Source organism: Papio anubis, chromosome X, assembly GCF_008728515.1.
Source record: "Papio anubis isolate 15944 chromosome X, Panubis1.0, whole genome shotgun sequence".
NCBI lineage: Eukaryota > Metazoa > Chordata > Mammalia > Primates > Cercopithecidae > Papio > Papio anubis.
The window spans coordinates 85,915,049-85,938,435 of record NC_044996.1 but is presented as its reverse complement, the minus strand read 5'-3'; the positions used below and the strand labels follow the sequence as shown (position 1 = coordinate 85,938,435).

General features: G+C 38.6%; 1 protein-coding gene across 7 annotated transcripts in view; it reads left to right on the top strand.

Annotated features, from left to right (window-relative positions):
* Positions 1-4,138: 4,138 nt before the first annotated feature.
* The window catches only part of HEPH (hephaestin), a 92,542-nt gene continuing 73,293 nt past the window's right edge, over positions 4,139-23,387 (top strand). For 2 of the 7 annotated variants that reach the window (XM_017954201.3, XM_017954200.2), the window contains exons 1-4: positions 4,155-4,511; positions 15,430-15,609; positions 17,217-17,461; positions 18,459-18,671. In XM_017954201.3, the coding sequence (XP_017809690.1) occupies positions 4,363-4,511; positions 15,430-15,609; positions 17,217-17,461; positions 18,459-18,671 (787 nt within the window). In that variant the 5' untranslated portion in view covers positions 4,155-4,362. Of the gene's footprint in view, positions 4,512-4,538; positions 6,116-15,404; positions 15,610-17,216; positions 17,462-18,458; positions 18,672-23,387 lie in introns of those variants that run through there. The other 5 variants (XM_009197733.3, XM_003917814.5, XM_003917813.5 and 2 more) reach the window with 5 other exon arrangements.

The window sequence follows — 23,387 nt, the reverse complement described above, 5'->3', positions numbered from 1 at the left end:
CTGAGACCCACAAGATGAGTGGGTGAATGAACAGGTGAAAAAGTGATTGAGGCAGATGAAACAACATATCAGAATCTGTTGGAGGGAAGAGAGAGCACCATGCACATTGGAAACTGACAAACTGACAGTGCTCTGGCATGGGTGGGATGCATTGAGTGTGAGATGAGGAAGGGCAAGCAGTGACCTAGAAAGATTAGGAAGGGCTGGGCCATAAAATATCATATAGGCCATGTTAAGAAGTTTGATCTTTATACTAGTGAAATAATAAGGAATTTATTTTCTTAATGTAACAGATATGAGTTTCTTTCTTGAGAGAATAAAAATACAAAGAAGAAAACAAAAGTGGCTTCATATTCACTTTCCAGGTGACTTTTTTTTTTTGTAAATGTAACTAATGTATAAGGCTTGAAATCTAAACAGTTCAAAATGAAAAATGAAAGTCACGCTTCTCCCAACCAAGTTGCTCTCCCCAAGGAAAACCACTATTAAGAATATTTTGTATTATTTCCGGAAGAAGTATCCCTTGTTCCCTCATGTAAGTCTGTATATATATATGTGTGTGTGTGTGTGTGTGTGTGTGTGTGTGTGTGTATGTGTGTGTATATATATGGAGTTATCTACATCTCTATATATAACCAATCACAAGATGCTCACTCTTCTGCACCTTGCTCTTTATTTAATGACATATATTGAAAATATTTTCATATGTGCATTCACACACACACATACACACACGAAATATTTCATCAGTTTGAATGCCGTCATTACTAGGGAGTCTTACTAATCTCATTATTATTCCAACTTTAGTCAATAAGGGAGGGATTGCTGGGAGATTTTAAGCAATAAGGGTTTACAACCACTTTTGTGTTATGGGAAAAATAGCTTTGGCTGTTATTTGAAGACCAGATTATGGGGGGTCAAGAGTGGAGTCATAAAGAATTATAAGGAGGCTATTATGCTGGTCCAATTAAAAGACTGTGGTGGCTTAGACCAAGTCCATGGCAGTGGAAATAGAGAGAAGTGGCTGGATTGAAAAGATGTAAAATATAAATATGACAGGACTTATCAATGAAATGGTTGTAGAGAGTGAGAGAGAAGGGAGTAATCTCAGATGACATTCAAGTCTCTGGCTTGGTATATAGGAATGAGAATCCTAATTATATCATTCAGTCGTTCAGGAGGCTTATTCTGAATGACACTCACCCATTGAAAATATCCTCTTCCTACTCTAAAATGTTGCATCACATTGTACAGACCTCTATTCTCTTACTTACTATGTCCATTTATAGTAATGAAACACTTTATTTGTACATTGTTTTAGCCTTCTTACATGCTATGTACTCCTTAGTAGTGTGGCTTGAAGTAGGAAGGCATGAGGAAAATAGAGGAAGAAAAAAAAAACTGACATTTACTGATCATTTACTATGTAACAGGTGCTGCACAGGGCCCTTTTTCAGATATTGCATTTTATTTTCACAGCCTGATTTTACAAATAACAAAACAGAGGCTCAGAGAACTCAAGTGACTTCCCCAAGATCACACATTTTAGGGAGAGACAGAGCTAATATTCAAACCAGGTTTGTCCATGCCCAGAGCCCACCATCAGGAAGCCAAATGACAAAGTATAGAAGAGTTGGGAGGAGGAGCTGATGCCATGTATAGAGCTGCTCCAGGCAGGCAGTGTAGAGGAAAACATGTTAATTGCACAGGGAGAGGAGAGGAAGCTTCACCCAGGCAAGCAGAAAGATTATTGGGCAAGGGAAGTGGGGAAATAGGTGTTGGGAGGACTCTCAGGGAGATGCCACATGAATGAGGTACCAGGAAGATGAATAAAACATATTTTTGATCTAGGGCCAAAGAGTGAATACTCAAAGACCAGGGAAGTCTGGAGCTAAAGAATCAGTCTGCAGGTGCAAGTAAGCTGGTAGTGTTGGGGGGTGGGGGAGGTGAGCTTCAGAGCAAGCATCCCTTAGAGCAGTGGTCCTCAAAGTGTGGTCCTCAAACCAGCAGCATCAGCATCACCTGGGAACTTGCCAGAAATGCAAGTTCCTGGGCATCACCCAAGATTAACTGAAGCAAAAACTCAATGTCTTAACAACCCCTGTAAGGGATTCTGATACATGTTTAAGTTTGAGACCTACAGTCTTGACAGTGTTAGAGGACTAGGGAAAGCAGGGAGTGGAGTTCAAGAGCCAGAGTACAAGAGCCAAACAGTATACCCAGAGCAAGCCTGGGACTGTCGCACATCACAGCAAAGCAGAGCAACCTTTCCAAAACATAACAGAGTCTGCTGGTCAGAAGTGGTGATGGGGAGTGGCTTCAGAGATGTGGTCTCTGGGGGACAACCCCCTCTTCCCTGCACCCCTCCACCTTTCCCCAGAGGTCTTCTTTCTAAGAAACTGCTAAGAGCAAGCTCATCAGAGGATTCTGAGGTAAAGGAGTTAGACTGTCTGTGCCAAGGCACTTTAATTTTCTCCTGGTACCTGATACTGTCACAAAATTTTACTGTGGAAAATATGGGAAGGAAAACAACATTTATTGGGGGTCCCAACATGCTGAACACTGTGCTAAGGGTTCACACAAATGCCAGCTGATTTAATCCTCACAATATTTCAGTCATGGAAGTGTTATTATTCCTATTCTGCAGATGAGGAACCGGAGGTTCGAAAAAGTTAAGTGACTTGCCCAAGGTCACATAGCTCAGAAAAAACGCCATGCTTCTCACACTAGACCATGTTGACTCTAATGTGAAGGTCCCTGGGGTCCTCTCCTCTTTATAGCCACCCCAGGGCCATGTGTTAGTGATGGCCCATAGATGAGTAACCTGGAAATATTGGTTGAATGAATAAATGAAAAGATGTTCTAGTGACAGATTTTAACACGTGAAGGCCCCTTAAGGATATTCTGGTCTTATGGGTTTCAAATATGTTTTTAGTGTACTAGACATTTCTTACTGGTGCTCTGGACATACACACTGTCTGGGAAACCAGTCATAACCAGTGGACAGGTTCCTCTGTCCCTTCACCCTTGCCCATTCCTATCTCCTTCCCTGCCTTACCTAGAACAAATCCACTTTCATCTTCCATAAGTAGTGGGTGTTTACTAAGATTCTGTTTGGGGAAAGGGTTCTGCTGCCAAAATTAATTTTGAGAAATCCAAATCTAGACCACCTTTTTCATGTTATAGGTGAAGAAACTGAGTGATAGAAAGGCAAAAAGACTTGTCCAGGGTCACTGTGTGCTCTTTAGTAGCATAACTAGAACATGAAGCCAGGATTCTTGAAACATTCTTCTTTTTTAACACAAGTTAATACAGTTTGTGTCCTAATGAAGAAACAATTATTTAGATTTAAACAATTATTTAGAATTGAAATATTAAAAATTATAACTCTAATTTTGCCTTTACTATGTTCCAGTTATTGTGGTAAATAGTTAATATGTATAGCCTTATTTAAGTTCTTATAACAGCCTTATAAAATGGGTAATATTATTATCTCCATTTTAAAGAGGTAAAAACCGAGGTTTAAGGGGATTAAATTACTTTAATCATAGAATCAGGAAATGGCACAGTTGGGATTTCAGTTCAGAATATCTGATTTCAGTTTTCATGCTCTTAATAGTGATGCTATATTTCAAATGTCTATATTGGAAAAAAAAGTCTATTATTTAGCTTGCTGCTTGTTTTGTAAATAAATTTTTATTGGAACAATGATATACCTTGCGAGCTACAAAGACAAATTTGTGTAGTTATGGCAAACAGAAACTGTATGTTCTGGAAATAAAATATTTAGTAACTAGCCCTTTACAGAAAAGGTTTGCCAACCTCTGGTCCATAGACATCAACTTGAAAATGTTTTTCAAGTGACCTCCAGGAGAAGGAACCAGAAATATACCCTGGATTTGCAGAAGAGGTGGGTGCTGCTTGTATTGTCAGTGAAATTGGTGAATGAATAATACAAGCCTGGAAACCTGGCCTACCTGGCCTCCTGCAGTCTTCACTGTGTTGATTCAAGTCTATTATGACCTGTTCTTGTTGTCTTTCATGAGTCAGAGCAGAGGTCTTATCCCTTCCCCTCCCTGTCATAAATGCCTTAGAGCTTGGACTTGGATCTCAGCTTAATGAGTTTTGTCTCCACTTCCCCTTTCTTGCTTCAAGGTTCACATGTGTGCCAGGCCGATAATTCTAAGGGCTGCCGTGGCTTGGCTAAGCTTCCCTTGACCACTGAGCATTTCTAAGGGAGTTGAGGCTGGTGGCTCCTCCCTGCTTCCTACTGGTGCTTCCACCTGCCTTGGTCTGAGTTGCAGTCCATGGGGCAGCGCCTAAGTGTCTGAGCACACTTAACTTAAGAATCTCTAGTGGTTTATGACGCAGACTTTGCCCTACCAGCTCAGACTTCTGAATGTTCTCTTCCCTGGACCCTGCTCCAGACACTTTAAATTCACAAGAGGAAAATGTGCCCAGCCTGCCTGGAGAAAAGCATCTGCTCCTAGCCAAGATCTCCTCATCACAAAGTAAGAATATCAGGTGGTGGAACCTCCATCATACCTGTCCCTTTCCTATACCTGGGTCTGTTGGGTAGATGCAGTCATTTTTAGAGAGGCATAGTATTCTCAGACCTGTCGCCACAAATTGCTCCCCACTCATTCTTTTCCTATACTTTGTGTCTTTGAAACCTCTTCATCTTCTATGTTTAATATCTAGACTATACTTTCTTCATGGAATTCTAAATATGTAAATTTACAGGGCTAGGAGGGTCCATATCTAGTTTAAGACCCTCATTGTAGAAATAGAAAAAGGCCTAGAGAAGAGAAGGGAGTGGGCCAAATCCACAAAATCCACATAGCTGATTACTGCTAGAGCAAGTGGGATGAGAATCTTGGTCACTTGACTCAGGACGGTGACTTTTCATTGTTCTCTCTTTCCACCAGGAACGGTAATGACCTTTGACTTTAAACAAATCCAGACCTCAGTTTTACCCTGAATTTTTGGGAGAACGTTTAGGTTTTTTTTTTTTTTCTTTTTAGTATTTTCAATTCTTCCGTGTCTTAGTTTTTAGGGTGTTGATCTGTGTTAATCCAGGCTATCTTCTAGCTATATCTGGTTTCCTCAAGTGGAAAATGTTAAATATAGTTAATATAAAATTTCACTCTAGAATCTGTTAGAAATGACAGAGGCAAAGTTAATGTATATAAAAAAACAAAAAATTCACCAGTGCCTGGTGACCAGTAGACTTTCAATAATTGTGAAGTCCCTTCTACCCCCTCGAAAGGACTGTGTTTCTCCCCTAAGCAGCACAGTGTATGTGGTGGTTTCATGGTTAAAAGTTTAGACAGGCCCAGTAAATCTCTCTTCTCTTTTACTTCCTAAGTGTGTGACCTTGGACAAGCTACCTTCCCTCTCACAGCTGAATTTTCCTCAGTTGTAAAATAGAGAGAATTAGAGTATTCATCTCACAGGATAATTGTGAGACTTAAATAAGAGAATGCATGTAAAATGGTTAACATAGGACTTAGAATGTACAAAAAAACCTCTTTGTTTTACTGCCAGTTTTATTTTTACTTATGACCAAGCAGCCATGACCTCAGAATAATAGTCAGGGCTGACAATTGTGCTTCAAAGCAAGAAGGGAAACAACTGGTGACATGGAGACTCTTTCCATTTCTACCTCATTTCTTAAACGGAGCTGTTAAAATCTACCCATGAGCTTTGGCTGGCCACACTGAAAGTGTCCTCCTCTCAGCAAAGACCAATTAACAAGTTCTGAAAACAGAAGTACAACCCACCCCCTTGTAATTCCTCCTGAGATCCTAACCAGGATTTGTAAAACACCCGGATATGGGTAAAGAACCATCCCGGGTTTTGTATCAAACCAGGCCCCAGAGGAACAGGACATTCCAGTAGTTTTGTTTCTGGAAAAGAGGGCACCCAGCCCTTCCCCCTCCCTCATCCTCCCATCCCAGTAACCCCTGCCAAATTGAAATCCTGGACTTAATTTAGGAGAAAGGCCCTGTAACCAAGATACTGACTGAACATGGCTGGCGGACTCAGGCTGGAGTCTGCAGTGCAGCATTAATGGGCCGCTGACATGAAAATGGAGTAGTTTTCTCTAGCAAAGGTAAGCTTTATTTTCTCTTTTCAAACCCTACTTCACCTGCCTTCCTGTGCAAAAACGTTTATTTAGTTGGGCTTAGGTGAGTCCTGGCCATTGCGAGAAAAAGTCCGTGGCCAAAAGTTGGAGGAGGTTTGGCTGGTGTGCAGGAAAGTTAAAGGAGACAATAGGCTCCTTTTGTTCCTCTCGCTAACGTAGCCAGGACCACACTGGCTTGTCTGTTTCAGGGCCAATCCTGGAGCCATACAGAGTAGTTCATTTTCCTGTGAAAACAGCTTGCTCATCTTCTGTCTCACAGGTTGAGGAATTTATTGAGGTGATGGATCTGAGGATTATATAAGTGGGAACTCAAATACTTAAAAATAACCATGTTTGGTTTCATATTTTGAGACCAGATTGGCACAGAGTAAGCCAATAAATGATAGCTGAACTAAGCTAAACATCTGAATTTGAGTAGTCTTAGTGTCTAAATATAAAAAATCTTTTAGAAATCATTGGTTCAAATTCTTGCTATTTTTAACAACCGGCTCCCTGACTTTGAGCAAATCCCTGCACCTCTATGGTCTCAGTTTTTTATATATCACATGAGGGTGATTGAAAAAGATCGTTTCTAGAGGTTTCATGCATGTGTGAATCTATAACACGTTCAGTTTTTCATTACTCAGCATCTGTTATATGACAAGCAATCCTTTTGCTAGGGACTCAAATATCCATGGTTTTGTTTGGGCCTCAAGACAATCCTGTGAAATAAATATCATCCCATTTTTTGGATGAGATGACTAAGGCTAAAATAATTTATTGAAAGGTCACATAGCTATCACAGACAAGAGATGGGATTTGAATCAAGGTCTTTAACTTCAAATCGGTATGTTTTCTATCACAGAGTTAAGAAGGCAGAGGACCAAAAGGTGAATTTTGATGCAGGGTTTATTAGGAAGGCTGCTGAGAGATTGGAGACAGGGCCCCAAATTTGGCTCAGCATTCCTTTACTCAGTGGAGTAATCCTTTGTTTAGGATGAGCCTGTCTAGCCCAAAGTACTACAACTGAGAAAGGGAGATGGAGGAAGAGAAAAGAGCATTGTCACAATAAAGGAACAGTTTGCAAATTCCAGGGAACACAGCAATGCAAATTGTTATGAATAATAGGAACCAGACCCAGGTAACATTGGGATGACAGGAATGTAAGGTAAAGCTAAGGGAGGCTTAACTTTATATTGGCTGATCTTCTCTCCAGGTTGGCGCAAGGTTTCATTATATCTTAACTAAACTATCCAAATAGCCTAGAAATTTTCTTTCTCTTATCCTTCCTTTGAGTGCCTCTTCCTTCTGCCTTCCTTTTTAATTAATTAATTATTATTATTATTATTTTTTACTTTTTCCCAGGATTCTTTCTCAACTTACTTACTTCATTTCTCCTTTTATTTCTTCCTGTTCTTTTTCCTCATCAGTCTGGTTCTTCTCTTCTTTTTTTTTTTTTTTTTTTTTTTTCCTGGAACTTTTTTTTTTCTTTTTTTATTATACTTTAAGTTCTAGGGTACATGTGCATAACGTGCAGGTTTGTTACATATGTATACTTGTGCCATGTTGCTGTACTGCACCCATCAACTCGTCAGCAACCATCAACTCGTCATTTACATCAGGTATAACTCCAAATGCAATCCCTCCCCGCTCCCCCGTCCCTGTGATAGGCCCCGGTGTGTGATGTTCCCCTTCCCGAGTCCAAGTGATCTCATTGTTCAGTTACCACCTATGAGTGAGAACATGCGGTGTTTGGTTTTCTGTTCTTGCGATAGTTTGCTGAGAATGATGGTTTCCAGCTGCATCCATGTCCCTACAAAGGACGCAAACTCATCCTTTTTTATGGCTGCATAGTATTCCATGGTGTATATGTGCCACATTTTCTTAATCCAGTCTGTCTCTGATGGACATTTGGGTTGATTCCAAGTCTTTGCTATTGTGAATAGTGCCGCAATAAACATAAATGTGCATGTATCTTTATAACAGCATGATTTATAATCCTTTGGGTATATACCCAGTAATGGGATGGCTGGGTCATATGGTACTTCTAGTTCTAGATCCTTGAGGAATCGCCATATTGTTTTCCATAATGGTTGACCTAGTTTACAAACCCACCAACAGTGTAAAAGTGTTCCTATTTCTCCATATCCTCTCTAGCACCTGTTGTTTCCTGACTTTTTAATGATTGCCATTCTAACTGGTTTGAGATGGTATCTCATTGTGGTTTTGATTTGCATTTCTCTGATGGCCAATGATGAAGAGCATTTTTTCATGTGTCTGCTGGCTGTATGATTGTCCTCTTCTGAGAAATGTCTATTCATATCGTTTACCCACTTTTTGATGGGGTTGTTTGTTTTTTTCTTGTAAATTTATTTGAGTTCTTTGTAGGTTCTGGATATTAGCCCTTTGTCTGATGAGTAGATTGCAAAAATGTTCTCCCATTCTGTAGGTTGCCTGTTCAGTCTGATGGTAGTTTCTTTTGCTGTGCAGAAGCTCTTTAGTTTAATTAGATCCCATTTGTCAATTTTGGCTTTTGTTGCCATTGCTTTTGGTGTTTTAGACATGAAGTCCTTGCCCATGCCTATGTCCTGAAAGGTATTACCTAGGTTTTCTTCTAGGGTTTTTATGGTATTAGGTCTAACATTTAAGTCTCTAATCCATCTTGAATTAATTTTCATATAAGGAGTAAGGAAAGGATCCAGTTTCAGCTTTCTACTTATGGCTAGCCAATTATCCCAGCACCATTTATTAAATAAGGAATCCTTTCCTCATTTCTTGTTTTTCTCATGTTTATCAAACATCAGATGGCTGCAGATGTGTGGTATTATTTTTGAGGACTCTGTTCTGTTCCATTGGTCTATATCTCTGTTTTGGTACCAGTACCATGCTGTTTTGGTTACTGTAGCCTTACAGTATAGTTTGAAGTCAGGTAGTGTGATGCCTCCAGCTTTGTTCTTTTGACTTAGGATTGTCTTGGAGATGCGGGCTCTTTTTTGGTTCCATATGAACTTTAAAGCAGTTTTTTCCAATTCTGTGAAGAAACTCATTGGTAGCTTGATGGGGGATGGCATTGAATCTATAAATTACCTTGGGCAGTATGGCCATTTTCACAACATTGATTCTTCCTATCCATGAGCATGGTATGTTCTTCCATTTGTTTGTGTCCTCTTTTATTTCACTGAGCAGTGGTTTGTAGCTCTCCTTGAAGAGGTCCTTTACATCCCTTGTAAGTTGGATTCCTAGGTATTTGATTCTCTTTGAAGCAATTGTGAATGGAAGTTCATTCATGATTTGGCTCTCTGTCTGTTACTGGTGTATAAGAATGCTTGTGATTTTTGCACATTGATTTTGTATCCTGAGACTTTGCTGAAGTTTCTTATCAGCTTAAGGAGATTTTGGGCTGAGACAATGGGATTTTCTAAATATACAATCATGTCATCTGCAAACAGGGACAATTTGACTTCTTCTTTTCCTAAATGAATACCCTTGATTTCTTTCTCTTGCCTGATTGCCCTAGCCAGAACTTCCAACAGTATGTTGAATAGGAGTGGTGAGAGAGGGCATCCCTGTCTTGTGCCAGTTTTCAAAGGGAATTTTTCCAGTTTTTGCCCATTCAGTATGATATTGGCTGTGGGTTTGTCATAAATAGCACTTATGATTTTGAGATACGTTCCATCAATACCGAATTTATTGAGAGTTTTTAGCATGAAGGGCTGTTGAATTTTGTCAAAGACTTTTAGTAGGCTCTGAAATTGAGGCAATAATTAATAGCCTACCAACCAAAAAAAGTCCAGGACCAGATGGATTCACAGCTGAATTCTACCAGAGGCACACGGAGGAGCTGGTACCATTCCTTCTGAAACTATTCCAATCAATAGAAAAAGAGGGAATCCTCCCTAACTCATTTTATGAGGCCAACATCATCCTGATACCAAAGCCTGGCAGAGACACAACAAAAAAAGAGAATTTTAGACCAATATCCCTGATGAACATCAATGCAAAAATCCTCAATAAAATACTGGCAAACCGGATCCAGCAGCACATCAAAAAGCTTATCCACCATGATCAAGTTGGCTTCATCCGTGGGATGCAAGGCTGGTTCAACATATGCAAATCAATAAATGTAATCCAGCATATAACCAGAACCAAAGACAAAAACCACATGATTATCTCAATAGATGCAGTCTGGTTCTTCTCTATCGGCTTAGCTGAGAAAAAAATAGCCTTGCCCAAGTGAAAAGCTTACACAGGATTTTCACATCTTTCATATTATTTGACCTTTATTACAAACTAATGAGGGGCCCAAAGCAGCGACAATCCTCATTTAAGACAGGAGGAAACTGAGGCTCAGGAAGATAGGGACTTGTTCAAGGTCATATAACCAATAAATGATGAATCCAGAGCTAGAACTGACTTTTTTCTCGTACCTGAACGCAGTCCACTTTACCATGAAATATCTAAGTGGTTATATTTTATTTTATTTTGTTTGTTTGTTTGTTTATTTATTTATTTATTTATTTATTCATTTATTTATTTATTGCGACCGTGTTTTGCTCTTGTTGCCCAGGCTGGAGTGCAATGGAGCGATTTCAGCTCACCACAACCTCCGCCTCCCGGGTTCAAGTGATTCTCCTGCCTCAGCCTCCCTAGTAGCTGGGATTACAAGTATGTGCCACCATGCCCGGCTAATTTTTTGTATTTTTAGTAGGGACGGGGTTTCTCCATGTTGGTCAGGCTGGTCTCGAACTCCCGACCTCAGAAGATCCGCCCACCTCGGTCTCCCAAAGTGCTGGGATTACAGGCATGAGCCACCACACCCGGCCTAATATCTAAGTGGTTACAAAGGATTTTATGGGTTTTCCATTTTTTCTGCTCTTATAGTATAAGATAAAACCAAATTAAATAGCAGCAATAACAATGACAAATTCAGATTTGAGGAGGAAAAAAGGATGTCAATAATTAGAAGGAAGAAAAATACTTATCAGGTGCCTACTAAGTCCCAGATACTGCAAAAAGTTATCTTATTTAAATACAGAGTAAAACAGTACTTAAACCTAAGTTCGTCTGACTCAAAAGTTCTAGTTCTTTACATTATAGCATGTTGTTTCCAAGAAGAGAGTTCAGCTTGGGCTGTGTGTGTTTTCATACCTGTGTATATATTCCCGTACGCTTAGAATGTGTTACCATATATGGGAATTTATGAGTGTGCACATATTTGTTGCTATTCATAAAATGGAAAATATTTATGGCCGTGTCAAGTTTCATTTCCAAACAATTTCCTTACTTGCGATAGTAATAGCCACTAATACCTTTTGATCACTTACATATGCCCTTAAAGTACTTACAGATCTTAATTAATTTAATCCCCACAAAACTCTATGAGGTAGCTAATAGTATTAATACCATTTAAAAAATAAAGACACTGTGGTTAAATAAATGAAGAAGTTTCCCAAGTCATACAGCTAGGAAAACTGGAGCCAAGATTCACTTAGGTAGCCTGATACCAAAGCCTGTGCCCTGGATGCAAAATCGAGTAAGTATTCCTTATCTCTAAAGATCTTGAGAATTATGTAAGATGGAAGATATGAAAAACACATTGTAATCTGGAAACTGCTAGAGATATGTTAGGTGGCACTTCACCCCACTCCCCAGATTCTATTGTCTAAGCAATTTGGATCATAAGTCACCACTGTTGAATGCTTGTTCACTGTATGCTGAAGGCCTGTACTAGTCTCTTCTAGGAATATTTTCAGTTTTATCATGTGTTTCTCCAGTTGTGGAGCTCTTGCCTGGGACAGTTTTCTGTCTAGGTAAATGAGTTCAAGGCACAACTGCTTTGTTGACACCTCTCTGAGAAAGAAGATTGAAAGGGTTCCATGTTGCATTCAGACTTGGAATGAACCAAGGACACTCCCTCCCTGTTGAGGATTCCAAGACATGACTATTTGTGTGACCATATATAGAGCTATATGTAGGATATATAGAGCTATATGTAGGTGTATATGAGTATGCCTGTGTTTCATCAGTGAATGTGAGTATTGGCAGCATGTGAAAGCTGGAAGGACTCTTTGAGAGCTCATTATATACCACATTTTTATGGTTCTGCACTTAGATTACCAAACTTCTGTGACTCCCTCAAAAAGTAAGAACTATATAGTCCAGCTTTATATAGTCAATTATTTTATAGATGGGAAAAATGAGGTGAAGAAACTTGCCTAAATTCACCCTGAACAAGTATTAGAACTTGAACCAGACCCAACTGATGGAAAAATGTATGCTTGTGTTTCTTTATGTCACTTTAACAATAGCTGTTATTGCCCATCTACTTGGCCTTCATCACCATGTCTGGTAATAGATACACAGCGACCTCTAAAAAATGACATTCTCTCTCAAGGAGTGTGTAGTCCAATCTGAGAAATGAAGACAGTTCACGAAGCAGGTCATGAGATGGAAAGGTAACAATAATACAGAGTCTGACTTAATCTAATTGGGTGCTAGTAAGTAGCCCTTCAGAGGATAGTGATATGGAGAGGCTAGAGGTGGCCTTCTGGAGCAGTAAGTATTCAAATTAACCCTTGGAGTAGGAAAATAGAAAGTATGATGCATGGGAGACTGTAGAGATGAATTAGCAAACTGTAGCCAGGAGGGAAAAGGAAGAGGAAGGCAACCAGTAGTTACTACTGCCTACTATGTTCCAAACATGGATTATACTTGTCCCTTTCATGTAAGCTTTCTGATTTATTTCTCCAAGGCTGGTATTATTATACCCATTTTACAGATGAGAAAACCGGTTCTGAGTGGTTAAGAAATTCTCAAGGCTACACAGCTGGTCAGTAGGAGAGCCAGGTTTTGGAATAAAGAACCACAAAACAGATCCTCTCTTACATCAAGGGCTTTCTGCCAAATATAATATGGAATCTAGGGATTAACACTTGGGTCACTGCTGCATATGGAGAGGACTGGGAGTTTGTGAAGTAGTCTATAAGTTTGTTTCTTAAAAAGGGTAAATATCTGGGCATTTTCTATCCATATGTAAATCTGTGCATACATTTGATTCTCTATTTTTTATTAACAATGCCTATTTCATGTGCTTGGGTTGAAGATTTAGTGAAATAATTTATATAAAGCACTGGACATGGTGCTACTATGTAATAATCTCTCAGTGAATAGTAGCCATTATCATCATTATCATTAATACAATCTATTAGGTATATTTCTGCCTACATGAGTATGTGTGTCTGTTTGTAAAATGATTGTAACTGCATGTAATTGCTTGTTTCAGAATGTATGTGTTTTTTTCACAAATATGGCTGTAGCTATGGGCATATGTATGTTCTCTGTGTATATACATGTGAGTGTGCAAGTATATTTTTGTGGAAGGTAATACAGCATGGTGATTATGCTGGAGCCACACTTCCTGAGCTCAAATCCCAACTCTACCGATTTTTATCTAGATGGCTTTGGGCAAACTACTTTACACCTCTGTTCTGCAGTTTCTCTATTGTAATAAGGGGATAATAATGGTGGCTACTTCATAGGGTGGTTGTGCGGAATAAATGATTTAATCTGTGTAAAACACTTGGAACAGGTGCACCATGCACATACAATAAATATAGCTTTATTATTATTATTATTATTATTGTCCTGAAGTTGACTAAGATTTTATGTAACAGAGTGATTTTATGTGTAAATGGAAGTGTGTGCATCTCTGCTTTTAGGTAAGACTACATGTACCTGTGTGTGCAAGTTTATGTATTTATGTAATGCTGTCCATGTTTCTGTGTTTGACTGTAACTGTGTATGGTATCACTGAGTGCTTCGTCCTAGTCCCAGGAAATCTAACGTCCTGACTTATGCATTGAAGTGAGAGGTTAGAATCTTGGGTCTGCTTCTGACTCAGGATTAGACCTATGAAATGAGTTTATGAATAGCCTTGGGAATCAGCAGACAACATTTCTTCTGAGAAGTTCAAAATACTTCCCTCACATACTATCGTTTATTTTTGGTTCATTGTTAACTTTTGAAGTATAATACACATAAAGTGCACAAATCTTGTTTATAGCTCAATGTATCTTCATAAACTGAGCACGCTTTTTCAACCAGCATGTAGATCAAGAAACAGAGCATTACTTAGAAGCCCTCCTCTTCCCTTCCCAGTCACAGAATCCTACTCCAAGGCAAACATTATCCTTACTTCTACCAGTATAGAGTATGTTGGCCTGATTTTGTACTTTATTTAAATGAAATCATACAATATGTACTATTTTGTGTCTATTTTTTTAAACATTACATTTGTCATAGTCATTCATATTGTTGTGTGTAGTTGCAGTTTGTTCATTATTATTGCTATAAAGAATTTCATTTTATGAATAAAATGCAATGTGTTCATTCATGATAGTGTTCGTGAACATTTTGACTGTTTCTATTTTGGGTTTATGAATATTCTAGTAAATATTTTTTGGTAAATTCTCACTTGTTGTTAAGTACAATTTAGAAAGGATAGGAAGTGGCAACAATGAGTGTTCCCCTTTTGCCTATGGGAAAACAGAGGCAAAGGGAGAATTAGTGTTAGCGGCCCAATAAGGCTTCTGGTGCCTGTTTCCTGATTCTTGGGAGAAAGAACATTCTTCCTGCTACACCTTTGAAAAAACAGGGGCATGGATGCAGCTGGAAACCATCATTCTTAGCAAACTATCACAAGAACAGAAAACCAAACACCGCATGTTCTCACTCATAGGTGGTAACTGAACAATGAGATCACTTGGACTCCGGAAGGGGAACATCACACACCGGGGCCTATCATGGGGAGGGGGGAGCGGGGAGGGATTGCATTGGGAGTTATACCTCATGTAAATGACCAGTTGATGGGTGCTGACGAGTTGATGGGTGCAGCACAGCAACATGGCACAAGTATACATATGTAACAAACCTGCACGTTATGCACATGTACCCTAGAACTTAAAGTATAATAATAAAAAATAAATAAATAAATAAATAAATAAATAAAAAATAAAAATTAAAAAAAAAAAAAAAGAAAAAACTGGATCCAGATCTCTCTTCTGAAGGAACTAGTAATACCCGATTAGCAGCATGGGTGCCTTTTTAACTATGCCCTTCAAAATCCAATCACTGAACACTTATTGAACCAGAAGGAATCAGGTAAGCTAAAGAAACTGGGCTAATTGGGTTTTGCTTTCTCAGTCACTCAATCTGGCTCATGCCTCTTCAGTTTTCTGGACACGTAGAAAGCCCTTTTGTTCTCTTTCTTCTACACCAGCAGTTTTTATTTGCCTGTTTCCCAGAGTAATGTGGGCCATGGAGTCAGGCCACCTCCTCTGGGCTCTGCTGTTCATGCAGTCCTTGTGGCCTCAACTGACTGATGGAGCCACTCGAGTCTACTACCTGGGCATCCAGGATGTGCAGTGGAACTATGCTCCCAAGGGAAGAAATGTCATCACGAACCAGCCTCTGGACAGTGACATGTAGGTTTAATTTCTTGTGGTATTTGTGGGGAAGTTGTGGGAGCACCCTTGAGGTCAGGAAGTAGCCTCTTGTGGCCCCTGTCCCTGGATGTGGTAGCCTCCAACTCCTGATCACTCCGAGCTGTGCATACTTAATGGCATATTTCCTGGGAAGAAGGCTAGTTGACTCAGAAGCCAGTATTTCATCTGGAGTTTGCCATAACATTTTTAGAGTCTTAAAGAGAATTCTATATTTGCTGTTTTCTAATCTGAAACCCACAATGTTTACTTATTTAATAACAGCTGTTTGATTTTAAAAAAGAATAATGAAATATATACAGTGTTTATAAGATGTATGTGTGGGAGCTATGCTTCTATAGTTTGGTGAAGCTACTGTATATTTATTTCAGATATGTGAAAATGTAAAAAAGGAAAGTAAACCTTAGAATCAAGGAATAAATGGTAATAGCTCTCACTTATGTAATACTCTGTGATACAGACCATACTAGAAATTTACATTCTTTGTCTCAACTCTCACAAAAACTGTAGAAGGTAAGTATGTGTGTAGTTATTTTATAGATGAGAAAACTGAGGCTCAGAGAGGGCAAGTGACTTATCCAAGTCCTATAACTAGTAAACGAAAGAGATAGGATTTGGACCTGGATAATGTGAATGTAAACTAATGCTCTTCTCACCACTCTGTCCCTCATAGATCCCACAGGAGTCACCTTTCCTGATCTTAGAAAATAGCAAGTGCTCCACAAATATCTGTTAAAGAATAAATGAATGTACGAAAAAATCTTTTGTGACCGTGACTCATTTTTTCTCTCCAAAGCTTTGGAGTTTTCCAAAGTTGATTGTAACATCTCTGAGTTCTCTGAGAAGAATTAGAGTATAGTAGGAATAACAATTCTGTCTTTTTTGACACAAAGTATTCATCTAGTTTCAGAGTCAGAGTCCTCGTATTAATTTTTTTGAGGGAATAAATTCATTATCTTCCATCCCTAGTACTTTGAAGTAATAGTCCATATTTATTGAGCTTTTACTATTTGCCACTGTTCTAAGCTCTTCGTGTATTTGAATGTCTTTTAGTCACCAATAAAAGCTCTCTGAGTTAGGAACTATGATTATTTTCATTTTACAGATGGGCAAATTGTGTACGGAGTAGTTAAATAACTTGTTCAACATCCCACTAATTTGGAAGTGACAGAGTAAGCAATCAGTCCAAGTGGCTTGGCTCCAAAGTTTGGAGTTATAACCACTATGCCCTAAAGTCTCCCATATGTCTCAGAATGATGTTAAGTCAGGCTACGTCGACGAGGAGTCGATCACTTAAAGAGTCAGTCCACAGTTGGTTGTCTCTTTGTTACTATATATTGTGTCAAACTATGTGAAATTGCCTTTTATGTGGGTTTAAAGTGGTCAAATATCAGCAATTTCATATGCTGATATTTGAAATTTTTAACAGTTAAATCTAAAACTTTAGTGTTTTGATCAGTACAATCCCGTTTCCTCTTATTTTGTCCTAAACAAAGATATTCACTTTTTGGCCAGTCTCCTCTGGAAAAGGAGCCTTCCAAGGCTTGAAGATGGGGGGCAAAATTATGACTCTCTTTCTTCTTTCCCAGAGTGGCTTCCAGCTTCTTAAAGTCTGACAAGAACCGGATAGGGGGAATCTACAAGAAGACCATCTATAAGGAATACAAGGATGACTCATACACAGATGAAGTGGCCCAGCCTGCCTGGTTGGGCTTCCTGGGGCCAGTGTTGCAGGCTGAAGTGGGGGATGTCATTCTTATCCACCTGAAGAATTTTGCCACTCGTCCCTATACCATCCACCCTCATGGTGTCTTCTACGAGAAGGACTCCGAAGGTAAACCATTTTGCCGTTTCTTTCCCCCATGCCCAACAAATATCACTTTTCCTTTACTGCCATTTGAAGGAGAAGAGTTGGCAGTGAAGATTGTCTTTTCTTCCTATTTATCTGAGGTGGCAAAGACTCTCCTCAGAGTAAACAAGGGTGGGCACTGGTATCAGCTCTGCCATTCGTATATTGTGTGACTTGGACAAGTCATTGTCTCTCTCTAGGTCTCAGATTCCTTCTCAGAAATGTGAAGACACAGTCTACCTCTTAACACAAGGAACTATTTGAATGGCATTTCCATAGAATATTTGAATATTCTATGAAAAGAAAAGAGAATGCTATAAATGTGAAGGATTGTCATCCTAGTGTCACAGTCTTCTGAAAGTTCCATTTCGTTTTTCCCTAAAGGGGAGTTCAGCTTATTTATCTCTACTTCCCTTATTCCTGGCCCAGTGATGTATAATACTGACAACAGTGAGTGAGAGGAATAGAAAGGGAAGTCAGAAGACTCTGGCTGGGCCACTGAATCCCTGTATGATCCTGGACAAGTTGCTTTTCCTTAGTTTTCTCTTCCATACAATGGAGAAGCAAACCAACTATTCATTAAGTTGACTGTAGACTGAAATTGTGTGATTGCCTGCTTTTTTTTTTTTTTTAAGTGAGTGCTTGAAGGGAGGGAATCATGTCTTCTTCCTTGCTTCTATGCCACCAGCTTTATGCTATGGCATTACCAGATCAGGCCGAGCTGTACTTTTCCTAGCCATAGAACTTTTCAAGTGGCTACAATCTTTCCACCCATTGTTAATGTGAGGACTGGATTTTTTAGGTTAAATGTTACCTAAATCTGTGCTTTCCTTAGGTTGTGAGGAACACTATGCAAGTCATTAGAATGCTACATTTTATAAGACCGGACCTAGGGTTCTACATGTCAGCTGTGTCTTAATTTATGTATTTGCCACGGTCCCTCACTTATTCTGGGCCTGGGCATGTGCAATTTCATTTCTAGGTTCCCTATATCCAGATGGCTCCTCTGGGCCATTGAAAGCCGATGACTCTGTTCCCCCGGGGGGCAGCCATATCTACAACTGGACCATTCCAGAAAGCCATGCACCCACCGATGCTGACCCAGCGTGCCTCACCTGGATCTACCATTCTCATGTAGATGCTCCACGAGACATTGCAACTGGCCTAATTGGGCCTCTCATCACCTGTAAAAGAGGTACAGGTCCCAAGGATAAGCTATGAGGTGCAGTTTGGGACATCTAGGGGTAGCAGTGATATGGTTGAACCACCTACATATTGGGCAGCAGTTTGAGGAGTGCTAATTCAGCACTCTTGTTTATTAGCAAGGAAAATCTCTGCTAAACTCACTTTCCACTATTATTTTTTTCAATTTCGTTACTTTTTTCTTTGTTTGTGGGTTAGGAACAATTTTTTTTTTTTTTCAATAGGTTATTGTGGTGCAGGTGGTATTTGGTTACATGAATAAGTTCTTTAGCGGTGATTTGTGAGATTTTGGTGCACCTATCTCCTGAGCACTACACACTACACCCTATTTGTAGCCTTTTATCCCTCGCCCACCTCCCAGCCTTTTCCCCAAATCCCCAAAGTCCATTGTATCATTCTTATTCTTTTGCACCCTCATAGCTTAACTCCCACATGTCAGTGAGAACATACAATGTTTAGTTTTCCATTCCTGAGTTACTTCACCTACAATAATAGTCTTCAATCTCATCCAGGTCACTGCAAATGCCATTAATTCATTCCTTTTTATGGCTGAGTTAGTCCATCGTGTATGTGTGTGTGTGTGTATATATATATATATATATATATATATATATATATATATATATACACACACACCACAGTTTCTTTATTCACTTGTTGATTGATGGGTATTTGAGTTCGTTCCATGATTGATTTTGCAATTGTGAATTGTGCCACTATAAACATGCATGTGCAAATATCTTTTTGTATAATGACTTCTTTTCCTCTGGGTAGATACCCAGTAGTGGGATTGCTGGATCAAATGGTAATTCTACTTTTAGTTCATTAAGCAATCTCCACACTGTTTTCCATGTGGCTCTACTAGTTTACATTTCCACCAGCAGTGTAGAAGTAACTGTTCCCTGTTCACCACATCCAAGCCAACATCTACTGTTTTTTGATTTTTTGATTTTGGTCATTCTTGCAAGAGTAAGGTGGTAGTGCACTGTGGTTTTGACTTGCATTTCGCTAATCATTAGTGATGTTGAGGATTTTTTCATATGTTTGTTGGCCATTTGTATATCTTGTTGTGAGAATTGTCTATTCCTGTTCTTAGCCCACTTTTTGATGAGATTGTTCGTTTGTTTTTTTCTTGTTGATTTGTTGGAGTTCCCTGTAGATTCTGGATATTAGTCCTTTGTCAGACATATGGATTGTGAAGATTTTTTCCCACTCTGTGGGTTGTCTGTTTACTCTGCTGACTGTTCCTGTTAGCGTGCAAAAACTCTTTAGTTTAATTAAGTCCCAACTGTTTTTCTTTGTTTTTATTGCATTTGCCTTTGGGTTCTTACTCATGAAATCCTTGCCTAAGCCAATGTCTAGAAGGATTTATCTAATGTTTTCTTCTAGAATTTTTATAGTTTTAGGTTTTATATTTAAGTCCTTAATTCATCTTGATTTGATTTTTGTATAAGGTGAGAGATAAGGATCCAGTTTCTTTCTCTTACATGTGCTAGCCAATTATCTCAGTACCATTTGTTGAAAAGGGTGTCTTTACTCTACTTTATGTTTTTGTTTGCTCTGTCAAAGATCAGTTGGCTGTAAGTATTTGGGTTTATTTCTGAGTTCTCTATTCTGTTCCATTGGTCCAAGTGCCTATTTTTATACCAGTACCATGTTGTTTTGGTGAAATGGCCTTATAGTATAGTTTGAAATCAGGTAGTGTGATGCCTCCAGATTTGTTCTTTTTGCTTAGTATTGCTTTGGCTATGCGGACACTTTTTTGGTTCCGTATGAATTTTAGAATTGTTTTTCTAATTCTGTGAAGAATGATGGTGGTATTTTAATGGGAATTGCATTGGATTTGTAGATCGCTTTTGGCAGTGTGGTTATTTTCACAATATTGATCCTAACCAAACATGAGCAAGGATGTGTTTCCATTTGTCTGCATCATCTATGATTTCTTTCGGCAGTGTTTTGTAGTTCTCCTTGTAGAGGTCTTTCACCTCCTCAGTTAGGTATAGTCGTAAATATTTATTTATTTGTTTGTTTTTTTGTTTGTTTTTGCAGCTGTTGTAAAAGGGGTTGAGTTCTTGATTTGATTCTCTGCTTGGTCACTGGTAGTGTATAGAAGAGCTACAGATTTGTGTATATTTATCTTATATCCAGAAACTTTGCTGAATTCTTTTATCAGTTCTAGCAGCTTCTGGAGGAGTCCAATTTAGGGTTTTCAAGGTAAACTATCATATCATCAGCAAACAGTGACAGTTTGACTTCCTCTTTACAGATTTGGATGCCCTTTATTTCTTTCTCTTGTCTGATTTCTCTGGCTAGGACTTCCAGTACTAAGTTGAAGAGGAGTGGTGAGAGTGGGCATCCTTGTCTTATTCCAGGTCTCACAGGGAATGCTTTCAAGTTTTCCACATTCAGTATAATATTGGCTGTGGATTTGTCATATATAGCTTTTATTATATTGGAGTTTGTCCCTTGTATACCAATTTTGCTGAGAGTTTTAATCATAAAGGAATGTTGGATTTTGTCGAATGCATTTTCTGCATCTATTGTGAGGATCATGTGATTTTAAAAAAATTCTGTTCACGTGGTGCATGTTCTCACTCATAGGTGGGAACTGAATAATGACATCACTTGGACTCGGGAAGGGGAACATCACACACCGGGGCCTATCATGGGGAGGGGGGAGGGGGGAGAGATTGCATTGGGAGTTATACCTGATGTAAATGATGAGTTGATGGGTGCTGACGAGTTGATGGGTGCAGCACACCAATATGGCACAATTATACATATGTAACTAACCTGCACGTTATGCACATGTACCCTAGAACTTAAAGTATAATAATAATAATAATAATAATAAATTCTGTTCACGTGGTGCATCACATATATTGACTTGCATATGTTAAACCATTCTTGCATCCCTTTCATACCCATCAAGTTAGTATGAAACCCACTTGATCACAGTGGATTATCTTTTTGATATGTTGTTGGATTCCATTAGCTAGTATTTTGCTAAGAATTTTAGGACCTATGTTCATCAGAGATATCAGTCCTAGTTTTCTTTTCTGGTTATGTTCTTTCCTGGTTTTGGTATTAGGGTGTTGCTGGCTTCATAGAATCAATTAAGGAGAGTTTCTTCTTTCTCTCTCTTGTGAAATAGTGTCAAAAGGATTGGTACCAATTCTTCTTTGAATGTCTGGTAGAATTCCACTGTGAATCCATCTAGTCCTGGAGTTTTTTGGTTGGTAATTTTTTAACTGCCATTTTAATCTTGCTGCTTGTTACTGGTGTATTCAGGGTATCAAATTCTTTCTGGTTTAATCTAGAAGGATTGTATTTTTACAGGAATTTATCCATCTCTTTTGAGTTTCTAGTTTGGTGCATAAAGGTGTTCATAGTAGCTTTGAATCTTTTGTATTTCTGTGGTGTCAGTTGTAATATCTCCCCTTTCATTTCTTAATGAGATCATTTGGATTTTCTCTCTTCTTTTCTTGGTTAATCTTGCTAGTGGTATATCAATTTTATTTATTTTTTTCAAAGAACCAGCTTTTTGTTTCATTTATCTTTTGTATTTTTTTTTGTTTCAATTTCCTTTAGTTCTTCTCTGATCTTGGTTATTTCCTTTCATCTCTAGTGTTTGGGTTTGGTTTGTTCTTGTTTCTCTAGTTCCTTGAGGTGTGACCTTAGAACGTCAGTTTGCACTCTTTGAATCTTTTTGATGTAGGCGTTTAGAGCTATGAAATTGCCTCTTAGCATCACTCTTGCTGTATCACAGAGGCTTTTATACGTTGTGTTATTATTGCCAGTCAGATCGAAGAATTTTTAAATTTCCATCTTGATTTCATTTTTTGCCCAATGCTCATTCAGGAGCAGATTAATTTCCATTTATTTCCATGGTTTTGAAGGTTCCTTTCAGAGTTGATTTCCAGTTTTATTCTACAGTGATCCGAGAGAGTGCTTGATATAATTTCAATTTTCTTAAATTTATTGAGGCTTGTTTTATTGCCTATCATATTATCTATCTTGGAGAAAGTTCCATGCGCGGTTGAATAGAATGTGTAATCTGCGTTTGTTGGATGAAATATTCTGTATATATCTGTTAAGCCTCTTTGTTCCAAAGTATAGTTTAAGTCTGTTGTTTCTTTGTTGACTTTCTGCCTTGGTGACCTGTCTAGTGCTGTCAATGGAGTATTGAAGTCTCCCACTATTATTGTGTTGCTGTGTATGGCATTTCTTAGGTCTATTAGTAACTGCTTTATAAATTTGGGACCTCCAGTGTTAGGTGCATATATGTTTAGGATTGTAATATTTTCCTCATGGACAAGGCCTTTTACCATTATATAATGTCCCTCTTTGTCCCTTTTAACTGTTGTTGCTTTCATGTTTGTTTTGTCTGATATGAGAATAGCTTCTCCTACTCACTTTTGGTTTCCTTTTGCATGAAATACCTTTTTCCACCCCTTAACTTTAAGTTTATGTGAGTCCTTATGTGTTAGGTGAGTCTCCTGAAGCAGGAGATGGTTGGTGATTTCTTATCCATTTTGCATTTTTGTATTTTTTAAGTGGGGCATTTAGGCCATTTACATTCAATGTTAGTATTGAGATATGAGGTACCATTGCATTCATCATGCTATTTGTTGCCTGTGTACCTTGGGTTTTTTTTTGTTTTGTTTTGTTTTGTTTTTGCTTTTTGAATTTTATTTTTGTTTCATAG